The sequence below is a fragment of the Desmodus rotundus genome, chromosome 5, assembly GCF_022682495.2.
Source record: "Desmodus rotundus isolate HL8 chromosome 5, HLdesRot8A.1, whole genome shotgun sequence".
Classification (NCBI taxonomy): Eukaryota; Metazoa; Chordata; class Mammalia; order Chiroptera; family Phyllostomidae; genus Desmodus; species Desmodus rotundus.
In genome coordinates, this window is record NC_071391.1 from 124,431,021 (window position 1) to 124,447,147 (window position 16,127).

The 16,127-nt window shown below is 36.9% G+C and overlaps 1 protein-coding gene and 1 pseudogene across 2 annotated transcripts in view; one reads left to right on the top strand and one right to left on the bottom strand.

Annotated features, from left to right (window-relative positions):
* SRBD1 (S1 RNA binding domain 1) overlaps positions 1-16,127 on the bottom strand; it is a 180,847-nt gene that overhangs the window by 134,910 nt on the left and 29,810 nt on the right. For both annotated transcript variants that reach the window (XM_045189474.2, XM_024552858.3), the window contains exons 10-12: positions 13,831-13,934; positions 8,185-8,292; positions 4,162-4,319 (exon numbers count right to left, since the gene is read on the bottom strand). In XM_045189474.2, coding sequence (XP_045045409.2) covers positions 4,162-4,319; positions 8,185-8,292; positions 13,831-13,934 — 370 coding nt within the window. The remainder of the gene's footprint in view (positions 1-4,161; positions 4,320-8,184; positions 8,293-13,830; positions 13,935-16,127) is intronic.
* LOC112297949 (dynein light chain Tctex-type 3 pseudogene) lies at positions 1,396-1,799 on the top strand (annotated as a pseudogene).

Here is a 16,127-nt window from a genome sequence, read left to right on the forward strand (position 1 = left end):
ACAAAACAGAGAAAACCTATACCTAATATTAAGAACAAGCTACAAAATAATAGAAAATGAGAATACCAAGTCAGAAATAGAAAACTTCAGAAATGAGATGAGAGAACTGAAGAATGAATTACATATGAAAGAAAAAGCTATTTTAGAATTGAAAACCTAAACCAAAAGAAACACAAAAACAAATAAATAGCAAATACCTTTAGAGATACAGAAGGTAAAAATAAGGGAAACTTAAAAGATCAAAACAAGTTAAACGGTGAAGAAGTTCACCATACAACTGTAATCTATTTTTTTATAACTATCAATTTAAAATTCCAAAACTTGAAAATATAATAGCTTGAATAAAGAACTCAATGGATGGATATAATAGCAGATAAGGCAGCAGAATAGAGGATTAACTCAAAACCAATCAAGACAAAATAAAACAAAAGAACGGAAAATAGAGAGGAGGTTGAAAGGTTTAATATACATTTAATTGGAATTCCAAAAGGAGATGCAAGAATCTCTATAAACCCAAGCAGAACTCATGCCATAAATAAAAATAATAATAATAACAACATAAGAAAACTTCTGAAAACCATTAAGAGAAAATCTTTGCAGGCAGGGGAAATAATAAGATTTTTGGCTGATTTCTCAAGAGAAATCATAGTTGAATGAAGGAAGGAAGGAAGGAATGAATGAATCAGACTAAAAACTAAAAACCCTACATCAAATACATGCTGACAGAAGATTTGATTTTGGGTGGTGGGGAAACAATGCAATGTACAGATGATGTATCATAGAACTGTGCATTTGAAACCTGTATGATCTTATTAACCAATGCTACCCCAATAAATATAATTAAAAAATAAAAAACTTAAAAAATAAACCCACAAAAAAATGAAATGACATCTTTAAAGTATTGTCAATCCTGAGTTATAAACCACCAAAAAAATCCTTCAAAACTTTTTCTTTTTAAAAAAAATCTTTAAAATTTTTAAAGATTTTATTTATTTATTTTTAGAGAGAGAGGAAGGGAGGGAGAAAACGAGAGAAAAAAACACCGATGTGTAAGAGATACATTGACAAGTTGCCTCTCACAGGCCCCCAACTGGGCACCTGGCCCACAACCCAAGAATGTGCCCTGACTAGGAATCGAACCAACACCCTTTCAGTTCTCAGGTCAGGACTCAATCCACTGAGCCACACCAGCCAGGGCAGAAACTTTTTCAAACAAAAACTGAGATAGGTTGTCACCAACTGATCCATACTGAAAGTAACTGTCTAGAGTTTTAGGTAGAAAAAAATGATCTCACATAAAAACAGTCAAACAGAGAAAAAAGTTAAGAGTAATAGAAAGGGTAAATATTTGAGTAACAGATAAAACATTTACTGGCCAAAACAACAAAAATTTCCTGGGATACTTAAAACATATACTGAGAATTAAAATGTATAACACAGGCGCCACCATCAAGAAGTACCATCGCCACTACGACGAGGTTGGCTTCAATGTAGATGAGGCCCACAACATTGTTAAAGCGTTTACAGACAGGGTTTTGGGTGGAGAAGATTATAATCAGAACAACATCGACCAATGGGCCGCAAGCACAGTGGAACTATCCTTAGCACATGTGGTTAAGTTGGGAAAAGCTGATAAATATGTCGGGACCTGTGCAGCCGTCCAGAGGGCTGTGTATGGCTTTCGTGCAGCCAGCTCACGCTTTTGGGGTACCACATCTGACAGAGCCCGGACCATAAGATGGGGGAGCCAAACCATGAACTCTATCATCAATGCTTTTGTCATTGCTATTGTCCTGTGACAGACTAAACATGTTTGGTCAAAGCCATTAACCTAAGATTTTGTCAGTGTATCCTTTCTAAAAAGAGTAAGTTACTTATTAATACGCTAGAGGACAAGTGTGCAGTAGGCTTCAAAGCTATCAACAAAAACAGAAATACTATAAGCAAGCAATCTCATAAGTTGGCAGATTAGTTCATATTCTATATATAATCATTTCTTTTTTTACAAAGCATTTATTTATTTTTGCTATTAAAAATTTCATTAATACTTTTCAATTTTTAATTATAAAAGTCATATATAATTACATGAAGGAATATTTGGCAAAAAAACCTGTTATACATTACAGTCTTACTTCCTATGTACCTAGGAAGGTACATAGTCTTTTCCTGTGTACCTAGTCTTACATTATTGTAACAGTAGAATATTTATAATTTTGTACTTTGTAAGAAGCTTTAATTTTTACTCTTTACAGAATCATTTCAATAGGAAAAATTTAATGTCAGCAAAAAACAAACACAGAGACGTGGCACGGTATGAAAACACAACCTTATGTTTACACCAGCTTTTCATTATTTATGTACCTAGGGAGCCAGCGAAATGCATTCAGATAACAAAATTCTCTTTCAGCTCCATAAGTTAACAGGGATAAGTAAATATATGAACAAAAAACACTACGAAGATAAATCTGGAGGAAATAATAATTAGCTACCTCTTCTTAATTCTGTATTTCTTCTCCTCAGTTGTACATTACGACTTAGTAATTGTTCTTTCTCTCTCTCAATTAATATGGTAGTAGCAACTACTATCAACTTGTTTACATTTTCTGGGAACTGTTAAACCAGTTTTTAAAATTTCAAAATCTTGTATTTACATTTGAGGGAGAATTAAGTCTGGTAACCTTGAACTCCCTTGTTAAACGGTTACAGTGTATGATGAAAAGTATCTAACAGCTGCCTTACGATTCACACACTCCAGTGTGACAAACACGTATTGAGTGCCTGTTATGAGCATACTTCTCTGCTAGTCATTATATTTATCAATCTGTTGCTCAAATTCAAGTTTCTTTTGGCACCTGTTCAGTTGGACAATTAACATTTATGTTTGAGGGGGGAGTTGTTTTACAAGAGAGGGAAAAAGTGAATTTGGTTATCCACGTGGAAGTAAGCAAAGTGAAAGCACTTACTGCTGACAGAGAATCAAAGCTGCAATTTTAAGAACTGCTCCTAGCAAGTAAAAAAATGCATAAAATATGCAGCTCTTAGTTAGAGGCCTTATTAGCAGTCTAACTGTACAAGTAGTAAAGTTTATCATTGCTTTAGTTACAACCATCTGTAAACAATTTTAAATATGTATGTGGGGTTCAAATTAATTGGAATGAAGTGTAAATTAAAAGTATACAATCATTAGCAGGTTATTGAAAATCTCGGGGCTTATGAAATGTAGTTAAATTTATTTAAAACATAAAAGATGAAAAATTAAGGTTCACAGCTGGCCACCAAATGTGAAGCCAATCTGCTATTTAACCTTGAAAACAAAATCCAGTTTGCACATTACCGTTAACACTAATACATACAGGGAATGGACATATTGGTTCAGGGAACCCTGATCCATTGACCTTGGGGGGAAACAAAAGCCTGGTTGGAACACTGACAATATTAAGATACTATTCTTGTAGGAGTTCTATGTGCACGGTTGATATTCTGCTGAGTAACAAAAATTGTTCAATGTTTAAGAAGAATGTTAAGAAGTTACTAGGGCAGAGTTTATTGCAGTGGTCTACATTTTTGGCCCGTTGAAATTCTTCGTCATTACGTTTATGGTACTTGACCCTGCTGGCTTTTGAGCCCCTGAGGACTACAGCGGTGACCAACATATCTGTGCAGTTTAGACTTCTTTGGTTATTGTTACTGAAGCCTGATGTTTAAAAATAAATAAATAACCAAAACTACCTCGTGAATTTGCCATCTGCTCTGATTCTAGTTACAATATAATAACGATTATCTTCCTGTGCTATAAAAAAGTAACTATATGTACAAAATAAATAAATAAATAAATATATAAAATAAAATGTATCACACGTAAATCCATCACAATAAATGAAAGTTGACAGGCAGACAGAGTTGTTAAAATCTGACCTCAGTTAATCTTCAATGTCTGCACTGTGACATAGGAAGAGCATAAATGACAGTACTATATTGAGGATTTTGGTCATCAAATAGGACGAATATGAAGTTTGATGCTCTGGATCCCATATCCCTGTATATGAAAATCATTTTCTAAGATGTGAAAATTAACATTATTTCCAAACACCATGAAATATATGAAGTGAAACATATGCCCAACCAAACAACTTTAGTGCAAACGCTGAAAGACAGGCTTACTGGTAGGAGAAATTATAGCTAACTTGCAGCCGTGTCTGTAACCAGGATCCACTCCCATCAAGGTGCGCCCTGGAACCGGGCTTGTTAAAAGGAGCTGGCGAAGGTTGCGTCCAAACATCATTACAGATTCCTTCTCTGCATCTGATGTTAGTTTGGCTCTTTAGAAATAGAAAAAGAAAATGAAAAAAGAGAATGTATTTAGTTTTTCATTCACCCATATTTTCTTCCAGAAAAACAACAGAATTCATTCTAAAGAATTATTCCTCACAGGAGTTTTATTATAACAAAATTACTTAAGAGAGAAAACATCATACACAAAATTATATTGAGTCTATTTTTGCTAACTGCAGTAACATGGTATCACAAACAACTTTGTGGTAACAAACCTACCAAGTTCATCATACCCACACTCCTCTATCTGCTCTCCCTTGTATGCAAAATCTACATGTATAAACATCTGTGTATATGACAGAGGCAGGTGTATAAAGATTCGGACATCACATGGTACCAAGGTAAGTTTATCAGCAAATTAAAAATATAAACATGTAATTAAAGTGATGTTACTGAATCATAAGTTGTCTCCTCCATCACTACTTAGTTTTACACCTAAGCATATCTCAATGCTACCTTCTCACTCCACTCCATTCCCTCCCCCCGTCATTCTCACACTGATCTGATGTGACCGCACACACTCACACCAGTCTAGAACCATGACTCATACAAATAACGTCCCGATTTTATCCAAAGAAGTTATTAAAAGTCTGACTTTTATAAAAAGTGTGTCATCTCTATTAGATAAGGTTTAAAAAACTGTATGTCACTGGCCACAAGAAAATTGAGAGTTCAAACTGAACTGTGCAATTCAAAGCACATTCCATATCAGTTCTGAGGTACAATTATTTACATAAGTGGAGGCACACACAGCTAACTAATGTTCGCTTTACTGGCTTACTTCAGTTCCCCAAGGCTTTTCTCTCATCTTCTCTAACGTTTCACGGCCATTTTGCCTGCATTCAGCCACGCAGCATGAAAAATACCATTACAGATATTTCTAGAGCTTCACTTTTGACTTTATTTATGGAGTGAGCATTGCTGTCAGCCTTACATAAGGTACCATGATCGGGCTGGAGAGATACAAAGCTGAAAAGGTAAGATCCCTGCCCTGAAGACCACCATCTAGTAGAAGAAACAGAGAAATAAACATACAAATATAAAACAGTAAGTGCTATTCCAATAGGAACACATAGGAGGGACAGCTAAATAAGTAAGACTTTCTAAAAGAGTTGTGTTCTTAGGTGAATCAAGAACGATAAGTAATAGAGTTAGGCAAACACAGGTAGGGAGAGTGGATGGAGAGAAGGCATGGAGAAAATACTCCAGGCAATGGAAGCAGCTCATGGCTCATCACAGCAGAAGCAAGTAACTTCATATGCTAAAGTAAAAAGACATACCAAGACGTTAGGCAAAAAGAAACCAGATCACAAAGGGCCATGCACATTCTTTCAAAGAGTTTAGATTTTTTGCTGGAGACAAAGAAGATCCATGGAAGGACTTTAAGTTGAAGAGTAAGACATAATCAGATGGGAATTTTAGGATGGCAATGCAGACTACGTATTGGAAAATATAAGACAGAGTCATCTATGACCCTAGTATAATAATTCAAACAAAAATGATGATGTCCAGAACTAACCATGGACAGGTACTAACTACCCCCTAGTAACCATGGAGACAAACAGGAATCAAAATTCAAAATACAATAAAAGATGGTAACTGGTGGCTTAAAGAAAGAAGTGGGTGTGAAAAATGACACATGAAGGAGTGACCATGACAGTCACAGAAATGAGAAATGCAGAAGTGGACTTGCCGCCACATACAGTCAAATGAATAAAGTGGCTGCAAAATAACATAGGCTATCTGTTCTCTTTTAATACATACACATGAGCCCTGGCTGGTGTGGCTCAGTGGGCTGAGCACTGGACTGCGAATCAAAGGGCTGTAGGTTCGATTCCCAGTCAGGGCACATGCCTTGGTTGCCGGACAGGTCCCCAGTAGGGGGCGTGTGAGAGGCAATCACACACTGCTGTTTCTCTCCCTCTCTTTCTCCCTCCTTTCCTCTCTCTTTAAAAATATATAAATAAAATCTTTAGAAAATAATAATAATAATAATATATATACACCTGAACAGAGAAAAGTCTGGTTAACAACGGTACTATCTAGGTAGTAAAATCATGTGTTTTTTTGTTTTACTGATTCTTTCAATTTTTCTACATTAGGACAGATGTATTAATTTGAGAATTAAAGTAATTTTCTTTTCTAAAAAATCCACTGGGAGTTTTCCCCCTTAACTGCTGTTCAGGTAATTACAAGTATTTCTATCAAGAGACACATCTATAAACAATGCATGAAAACCAACATATGGAATGAAATAAGATATTTTTTTTAACCACAGGCATTTTAGAAAAAGAGAAGGAAAGTGCTCTTGCTTGCCACCAGTGGCAGTCAGAGGAGTTTACATTAAACAATTCCACAGCAAGGGGCCTTCATTAAATCTCAGTGAAATTACTGTACAAGTAGCAAAGCTACGCAAATCAAATATATACAAAGACGTCCAAAGTGCTGCTGGGTATTATATGCAACATGAGAAAACAACATAAAGGAAATGAAATTTTAAATGAGGTTTTTTTCACTTCATTAAGGACAGAATCCCTTATTTTTAAATTTGATGTTCCAGCACTCAAAATCAAGAGATGTTACTTTACACAGACTTGAAATAGGACTCCAAAAGAAACAGTATTTTTAAGGGACGTCTGGGCTAAAAAGGATAAACCAAAAGAATGACATTGATTAAAAAAAAAAAAGAAGAAGTTGGACAAAGGAGCTGGGTGTACTTTTTAATAGTATCTCCTTACTCCCTCCTCTAAATACCTCCCAACTCAATGGCCAGGTCCCATAAAAGAAAAACATTATAAAAGCTGCTATAAATTCTAGCTATTGAAGAGATGACTAGGAATTATAGTTCCAAAGTAACCCTTGCTGAAAACCTATAAACAAGTTGGAATGAAGAAAATCTATAGAACGTAGGAAGGAATGGATGAAGAAATGGCTGGTTTCTAAAGACTGCCTTCCAAGACACAGGACAGAGGGAAAGAGGGTTTTTGCCCCAGCATTACTTTCCTTTCCATCTCTTCCCCTAAAAACAATTCTGTACACCTCACACCTTTTGTGGTTCTTCTTCTTTGTAATTCTTAGTCCTTCTGCTAGAACACAGGTGGCAAACACAAGGCCCGCGGGCCGAATCCGGCCCTCCACCTTGTTTCCACCCAGCAGCAGCGCAGAGCTCCTTGCCCCTAGCTAAGGAGGAGTTACATTTACACAGTCCTAAAACTACATCTGGCTCTTTGAAGGCAACCTCAAGGCTGCTGTGGCCCCAGTGAAAATGAGTTTGACACCCCTGTGTTAGACCATCTACATGATCCCTTTAATAATCTTCGAATATTTGCTCATCACTGCGGATAATTACTCATCCAAATGATTCCCATTTGAAGTGAAAAACATTATATGAACTTTCTCTCTTTATAGTAATAAATTCATTGTGTGCTGATTCCCTAATGCTTTTTTTTTTTTTTTTTTTTTTTTTGGCTCACTTTATCTCTAAAATCTGCTTCCAACTAACTTCTCCATTAACTTCTTAGTTTGTTTCTCCCAAGCCAAATCTCTCATCAATAAAACCCTTTGTTTAGCTTGGTTGTCAAACTGCAAGACTGGTAATGCGGAACTGGAAGGGGTACACAGTAAGGGGTCAAGATTTGATAAGCATATCGGAATTAATGTTTTGTGTTTTGTGATCTATGTGTATGATCTACATGCAGATTGAAACCTATGCTTAATTTTAAGACTTTGTGACTGTGACTCAGCACTTTGGATTGGTTAATGGATCAAAAAATATTTGCTACATGATTTAATGGGCCTATTGTCATGCATAGTAATAAACGTTACACAGAACTAAATTGACAGGATGCATACCTGAACTCTCTACAGAGGAGAGGATAAATGAGGCGTTTAAAAGAATCATCCACTGAATTGTGTAAGATCTTCATTAGCTCCGGCCTCGCAAAGCGACGTGGTCTCCACCTGAAGAAAAAGAGGCCTGTGCTAAAGCCGCTGTACCGGTAACGAGACCAGGAAAGTGCTCCTGGGAGAGGGGAAAGGAAGGGGGACAGAAAGGGGGAAGGAACTTTACTGAACCGAGTAACAATCTGTGAAGAGAGACTGTGATGTCTGGAAATTATTAGCAGTGGCATCTGGAGTTATTTTAAAAACCCAGTAACCATGGTCACACATAAAACTTAAGCAAGGCAAAAACGTTGCTATTCTGGGAAGAGTCTCCAAAGCATTAATAATAATGGTCAAAAGTCTTAGGATATAAGAAAGTTACCAAAAAAAATTACTAGAGCACTGGTATGGACCAAACTATGTCCCTCACAAACTGGTGTGTTGAAGCCCTAACCACCCCACCACCCCGCCTCCTGTCGTAGGATGCTATTTGGTGATGGGGCCTTTAGAAGACAATTCAGTTTAGATGAGGTTGTAAGGGTAGGGCCCTCATAATGGAGTTAGTACCCTTATAAAAGGAAATATCAGAGAGCTCTTTCTCTCTACCTAAAAAGCGAGAGCACAGCAAGCAGGCCATGGTCTGCAAGCCAAGAAGAGGGCCCTCACCAGGAACGAAATCAGCCTGCACCTTGATCTTGAATTTCACAGCCTTCAAAACTATAGGAAAACAAATTTCTGTTGTTTATACCACCTGGTCTATGGTATTTTGTTAAGGCAGCCAGAACTAAGACAAACACCATCCTTCTTTTCCCCGTTCTGTATCTCTTCCGTAAGGTTAAAGCAAACTGAGCAAAGGAGAAACTGTTCTAACCGCTGCCTCTTGTCACTCTCCGTTAGAGCTTACGCTGGTACCCAGACTACACCGCACACGTACACGCTGATGAATATAAATGCGGTGAAGTGACTGTTAGTGGACCCTGGAGAAAAAACAGTAAGAAAAAACGCAAGCTAAAAATGACAAAGAAATTCAGCCCTACCCTTTCTGTGTTCTCATCCGTTAACAGCATCTCTGCCCTTGCCCTCCAATGGCTCTTAAATAATAATATATTAATGGTTTCTAATAAACAATTAATAGGCCGTAGGGGTATTCTTATCTCCCTTACTTATCTCGCCAAGGAAATTAGCTAATTGCAGTGAAGAAACATTTAAGCATTTATAATGTAAACATCAAAAGTTACATAATTACAACCAATTGATTCCCTTCCATAAAAGGGTATTATTTGAGGAGAATATAGTTTCGTTTGTCTTTTAATTTGAATGAAAGTGCTTTTAGGCAGGACCTACTGTACACCCTTCCTTCTACCCAAGTCCCTGTTACTCCCTAATGTCACCTTTACCTGAGGGTGTAAGAAATAGGGAGTAGAATATAAATTAGACACAGACTATTATTATTATTAATTTGGGAAACCCAATGTTAAGAAAGACTTCCCAAAAGAAACACCTGAGATGGATTTTAAGTAGATGAGTAAATAAAAAAACTGTGGTACATTTACACAATGGAATAGTACTCGGCTGTAAAAAAAGGAAATCTTACCTTTTGTGACAGCATGGACGGACCTAGAGAGTATTATGCTAAGTGAAATAAGCCAGTCAGAGGAAGACAAGTACTATATCATCTCACTTCCATGTAGAATCTAATGAACGAAATAAACTAACAAAGTAGAAACAGACTCATAAATACAAAGAACAGACTGGTGGGGCTGGGTGAAAAAGGTGAAGGGATTAAACAAACAAAAAACCCCATAGCAAACAGTACAGTGATTACCAGAGGGAAAGGGGATTAGGGGGAGGTAGGAGATGGTAAAGGGGGATAAATGGTGATGGAAAGAAATTTGACTTGGGGTAGTGAACACACAATACAATACACAGATGATATAGAACTGTACACCTGGAACGACCCTGATAAATTCAATTTTTAGAAAAATCATGGTTTAGTCCTGGCTGGTGTGGCTCAGTGGATTGAGTGCCGCCGGCCTGTGAACTAAAGGGCTGCAGGTTCGATTCTCAGTCAGGGCACATGCCTGGGTTGCAGGTCAGGTCCCCAGTAGGGGGCGTGTGAGAAGCAACCACACATTGATGTTTCTCTCCCTCTCTCCCTTCCCCTCTGTCTAAAAATAAATAAAATCTTTTTTAAAAAAATCATAGTTTAGAATGCAAGACAAAGAAATAAAAGTGTCCTGGGAAGAAACCATAGCTCATGCTCAGTGACATGGAAGAGAATGATCAAATGACTGCAAGTACAGTAGTACTGCCAGGGCATAAAATATCAGGATTCCGCGGACAGGGGGTGGTTTAGACAGACAAGCTAGAAAACACGGCAGATCACTAAGAGTCACGTACACCATGCTGTGTAGCTTGGGCAGTGAGGAAAGAGTGTAGTAGTCCTGGGTCATGGGACAATGTGCTAGGAAGACAGTCTTTTGAAGATAGAAGACCCTAATGGAATGGTATTTTAAAAATGTATCTGAGGTCTGCTGTGGTCATTCTCTTCAAGGCCGAATGCCCCATTGCATGTAGGAGAAAACCAGAAACCATTAATGCTACCTACCCAATCTCTCTGGAAGCCCCAATAGTCCTCCTTAAGCCTCAAGACCCTTCTTTGGGGTGATTGCTCTGCTCCCCTCCCTGGAACAGAGAGCTGTGGGTCTATTTGAGACTCCAGGATGCCTTACTTATACCCATTCACAGTTTACCTATTTCCTTTCCTATTGCTACCATCTAGTCCCAGCCACCAACATCCCTAACCCCCACATTTACCCTTGGTTCCTTCCAAACTGTTCTCTATGCTGCAACCATAATGATCTTTTAAAATGCAAATGATCATGACATACCTCTGTTTAAACCCTTAATTGGCTTTCCATGACCCCTGAGGTAAAGAAAGAAATCCTTAACATGACTAAGAAAGCTAGGTATGATTTGACCCATGCCTACATCTCAATCCTGATTTCCTGTTGCTTCCTCTCCCTCCTGTCTCAGACCTACATAGGCACCCAGTTGTTAAGGTTCCCTGTTGCAAATTCTTATGACACACTGCACTTCTCCTTTGTAACCTCAGCATATGCCTAACCATTTGTTCAATGTCTTTTTCATTGAAGTACATTGTCACCAAAGACAGTCAGTATATTTATCTGATTTACAGGTGGATCCCCAACATCTAGCACATAACCTGAGTGGTAAGTACAAGGGAGAGGTGGAAGAATAGGTACAAAGAGAGTTTAAAAAAAAAAAAAAAAAGACTAGGAGCCCTGGCCAAGTGGCTCAGTTGGTTGGAGCATCATCCCCTATACCAAAAGGTTGCAGGTTCAATTCTCCACCAGGGCACATAACCGATATTGCGGGCTCAATCCCTGGTCAGGTTGCGTATGGGAGGCAACCAATAGATGTTTCTCATACATCAATATTTCTCTCTCCCTTACCTTCTTTCTACATATAAATAAATAAAATCTTGAAAAAAAAAGAATAAGATTCAAGTAACCATCTTCAGTCATTCCAATGTGTTTAAAGAAAAGAAAAAAATGTCTTGATAATAGTTCTTTAGTCTGGAAAAAGTATTTTAACTGCCTTTTTTCAGTTCTTTAGTTTCTTCAATTATCTACATGACGAGAAACTTCTAGAATACAACTGAAAATTGTATCACTATACTACAGTGATGTAGAGTATTACAGTATAGGTTAAATATTATTACCAATTATTCGATTGGAGAATAAAATAAAATAGAGATAAGCTAAGAAAAACCAACTAAATCATTGCAAGGAAAACCATTCCTTGACATTTACTTATTATGTAGATAACAGATTAAAAGCATAACAATTCCTTAACTACTGAAGACAAACTCTGATACTGAGTATTATAAATATTTGTAGGAAATGAGCGGAAGTTGTCCTCAATTTACTGTGATCAACTTATAAAAAACATTTCTAAAAAGAAAATTAGCACAATACACAATTGTAATAATAGACACTATCAAAAGCTACACAATTACATGAGTATTGTTTAACACTCTCAAATCTGTGAGAACAGTATTACTCACCATTTTAAAGATAATGAAACAGAAAAAATATTAAGTAACATGCTCATAGTCGCAATGGTAGGCAGTAATATAACTGGAATTCAAATCCAGATATAGCTACTTATGATTTTGCTCCTTCTATGAACTGTCTTAAAGTTTCATCAGATCTTAAATTTAAATTATCTAATTTCTTAATATAATTTTTTAAATCTAGGATTTCATTTAGGTATTTATTTCTTTTTTATTTTTAATGGAACTTATTTATTTATAAAGGAAATAAGCATTGACTTAAAAAATGAGAACTACCCAAAAGTGTATACAATAGAAAATTAAAATCTCACACAGAGCTAAGGAGTAGACCACTTATATGTTTTCACACATTTTTATATACTAACATAAAAATACTTTTACCATTAATGAGATGATACTACAAATACAAATTATAATTATCCTTTTAACCTAAAAGGACATGTTTATCTCTCACTTTTAGTTCTATCTCAACTTTTTCAAAACAACTGCACAGAATTCCCTTGTATAGATAAAACATAATTGGCTTAAGCAATTAACCTAGTGATTAACATTTAAATGTTTGTTTTACTTGACAGGTCCTTAGTTTCGCCATTCAGTAAATTGATCATTCATGAAATTGGTTTGGCACACTGGCTTCCATTGAATTGATGCAAGAACTACGTTGGGTGAGACAGCTCATCCCCAAAGTACACAGCACTTGTTCTTCTCAGCACAATTCGTCCACCATTCATGTAGCATTTCCAGCAATCTCCCTAACCTAAGGTCAGACAGAACTGGCTAGTGATGAGCATACCTCAAACCTACATCTCCTTACTGCCAGGCAAGCCACTTTACCTCTCCATCCGTGTTCTCATTTGCTCATTTGTCAAATGGCAGCTACAAATCTGCTCTACCAACCAACGAGTCTCTTGTGAGGATCAAATATATTCTAAAAACTAAAACTAAAAGTTAAAAATGCTATACCATGTGGTGCTATTTTTAAAGTTTCCCTTAACAAAAAAAGCATAATAAAAGGTCACATAACATCAGAAATCTCTTAAATATCCAATAAATTTAATGTTTGTTTCAATCATCCTTAATGTGCAAAATATTTTAGGAAAACTATATAAGGTATGCTTAAAGAATTTAATTGTAGTATCCAATAAATTAAATTTGTTTCAATTATCCTTAAGAAAACATTTCTGATTTGTTATATATAGCATGCATTTGTTAATTTATTTTTTTCACAAGAATAAACATGCTCTTTATAGAAAAAGTATTAAAGTCCCTCCTAGTTGTTTCAATTTAAACATACAACATACACAACATGTACACACACACACACAGTATATATATATACGTATATATATATATATATATTTTAAACATAAAGATACTGTTTCTGCTGTTTGTCATTGTTGATTTCTTTTTTTTTTTTTTTGACATAATGCACATCTTTCCGTATTAGAACATATAGATCTCAGTATGGTATTTTAGAAACAAGAGAAAGGAAATTCTATAAAAGTCTATAAACACACCTGTTTTGGATGCACCACCTACAGAATTCATTCTTAACTCCATCAGGAATGTTGACCTTGACTGTCAGTACCTTCAAATTTTCTCCACGGTTAATTGCCAGAATCTGAGTACAAGCATATATGGCAAAGTTGATAATCCACAAAATATGTGTATGATCAATTTAATCAGCCAACATTTATAAAACAAATCAGGTGGTTACTCAACCTAGAGCTATACCAATTTGTTATTTATTTATTTACCAATAATGTGTGTTTCACTCTGTATGGTGGTTCCCTGCAGACTAGCTCCAGGGCTTGCCTTTGTCTTGCCTGTGTCAGAGCTTCCCTGGGACAGAAGCAGCTTCCTGGGTTGTATTTCTTAAAAGTATTTAGAGGCAAACATATGAGCTGCAGTATCAAGAAGTAATAAAAAACAGTTGGAAATAAGGAATTACAGTGAGAGCAATCAAAAAGCCTGGGAAGGAAGAGGCTGGGAAACAAAAACTACTGGAGGGCAAAGGGCTTTGTAAAGTCCCTGCATATGTCGGGAAGTCTACAAGGCCTCATGTATGCTCAGGACTAAGGGCATGCTCTGAAAACACCTGAGCAGATCTTAGGCTTCCACCTCTGCCTGACCTTTGGGCTCCAGGCAAAGAGGAAGTGAAGGCTCAGGCAGAGCAGTGAACAGCCCACTAAGCATTCCGAGTGCCCCAAGGAAGAGCTGATCTGCGAGGACTGGGACAGTTTGGTTTTTGTTTTGGCTCCAGGCGTTAGGGGAATCTCTGTCAAATAATTACATCTCCACTAAGCTGAAGGAACAGAGACTTCAGTGCTCAAACACAACAAAGAATACAGACTTTACAAAAATAGTTTAGAATTAACTAAACAAACTCACAACAGCAACAACAAACCCTAAAAAGGGAGAAAAATCTGATTTTCAGTAGTACCAACTTACAACATTCAAAATGTCCAGTTTTTAACAAAAAAGTTTACAAGATATGCAAAGAGACAAGAAGGTATAACCCATTTGCAGGAAAAAAACAAACTGAAGAGAATCTGTCCTTGAGGAAGCAGAACTGGACTTACTAGACACGCTTTATACCAACTGTCTTACAGATGCTCAGATTAAAGAAAATCATAGACAGAAATATAAAGGAATCCAGGAGAACACTGCCTCAACAAATACAGAATATCAATAAAGAGTTGGAAATTATAAAAAAAAGAACCAAACAGGAATTCTGGAGTTGAAAAATACAATGACAGAGAAAATATTCACTCCCAGGGGTGTCCAACCTGTGGCCCATGGGCCACATGCAGCCCAAGATGGCAAATGCAATCCAACACAAAATTGTAAATTTACTCAAAACATTATGAGATTTTTTTGTGATTATGTGTTGCAATCTATTTAATGTGTGGCCCAAGGCAACTCTTCTTCCAGTGTGGCCCAGAGACGCCCAAAGGTTGGACACCTCTGCTAGAGGTTCAATATCAAACTGGACCAAGCAGAAAAAAGAATCAGCAAACTTGAAGACTGGTCAATTGAGGTAGAGTCTAGAAAAAAAAAAAAAGACATGAATCGAGCCTAAGAGACCTGTGGGACACAATCAAGCATATCTACATATGTGGAAGAACCAGACAACAAGAGAAAGGGACAGAAAAATATTTGAAGAAACATAGGCCAAAAATTTTTCAATTTCAATGAAAAACATGATGTACACATCCAAGAATTACAATGAATTCCAAGATAAATTCAAGGAGATCCACAGCTAGATACATTAAAATCAAACTGTCAAAAGCCAAAGCCACAGAATCTTGAGTAAAATGAGAAATGTACATGAGGTCTGCCCGGAAAAAGTCAAACCACTGTTAAAATAAAAACAGTTTGTGCAACATTGATGTAACCTGGCAGCCAAGGAGAGTGGACTGGAATGTGCATACATGAACAATGACTTCACTGTACTAGTCAGCAGAGGCAGTAGACGCCTTTGACTGACCATGTATTCTGTGTGGCTGTCACATTCAAAATGACTGAGCCAGTAGAACAAATCTCCACCAGATTTTGCGATAAGCTTGAACATTCCTCTGTGGAAACTATTCAGATGATTCAGAAGGCTGCAGCTATGGGTAACTGGTGATTGGCAGCTTCATCACAACAACGTACCTACTCGTGCATCATGTTTCATATCGAGTTTTTTGGCGAAACATCAAATCCCCCAGGTGATCTGGCACCCAGATTTACAGCCCAGATTTGGCACCCTACCATTTCTGGCTTTTCCCAAAACTAAAATCACTTTTGAAAGGGAAGAGATTTCAGACCA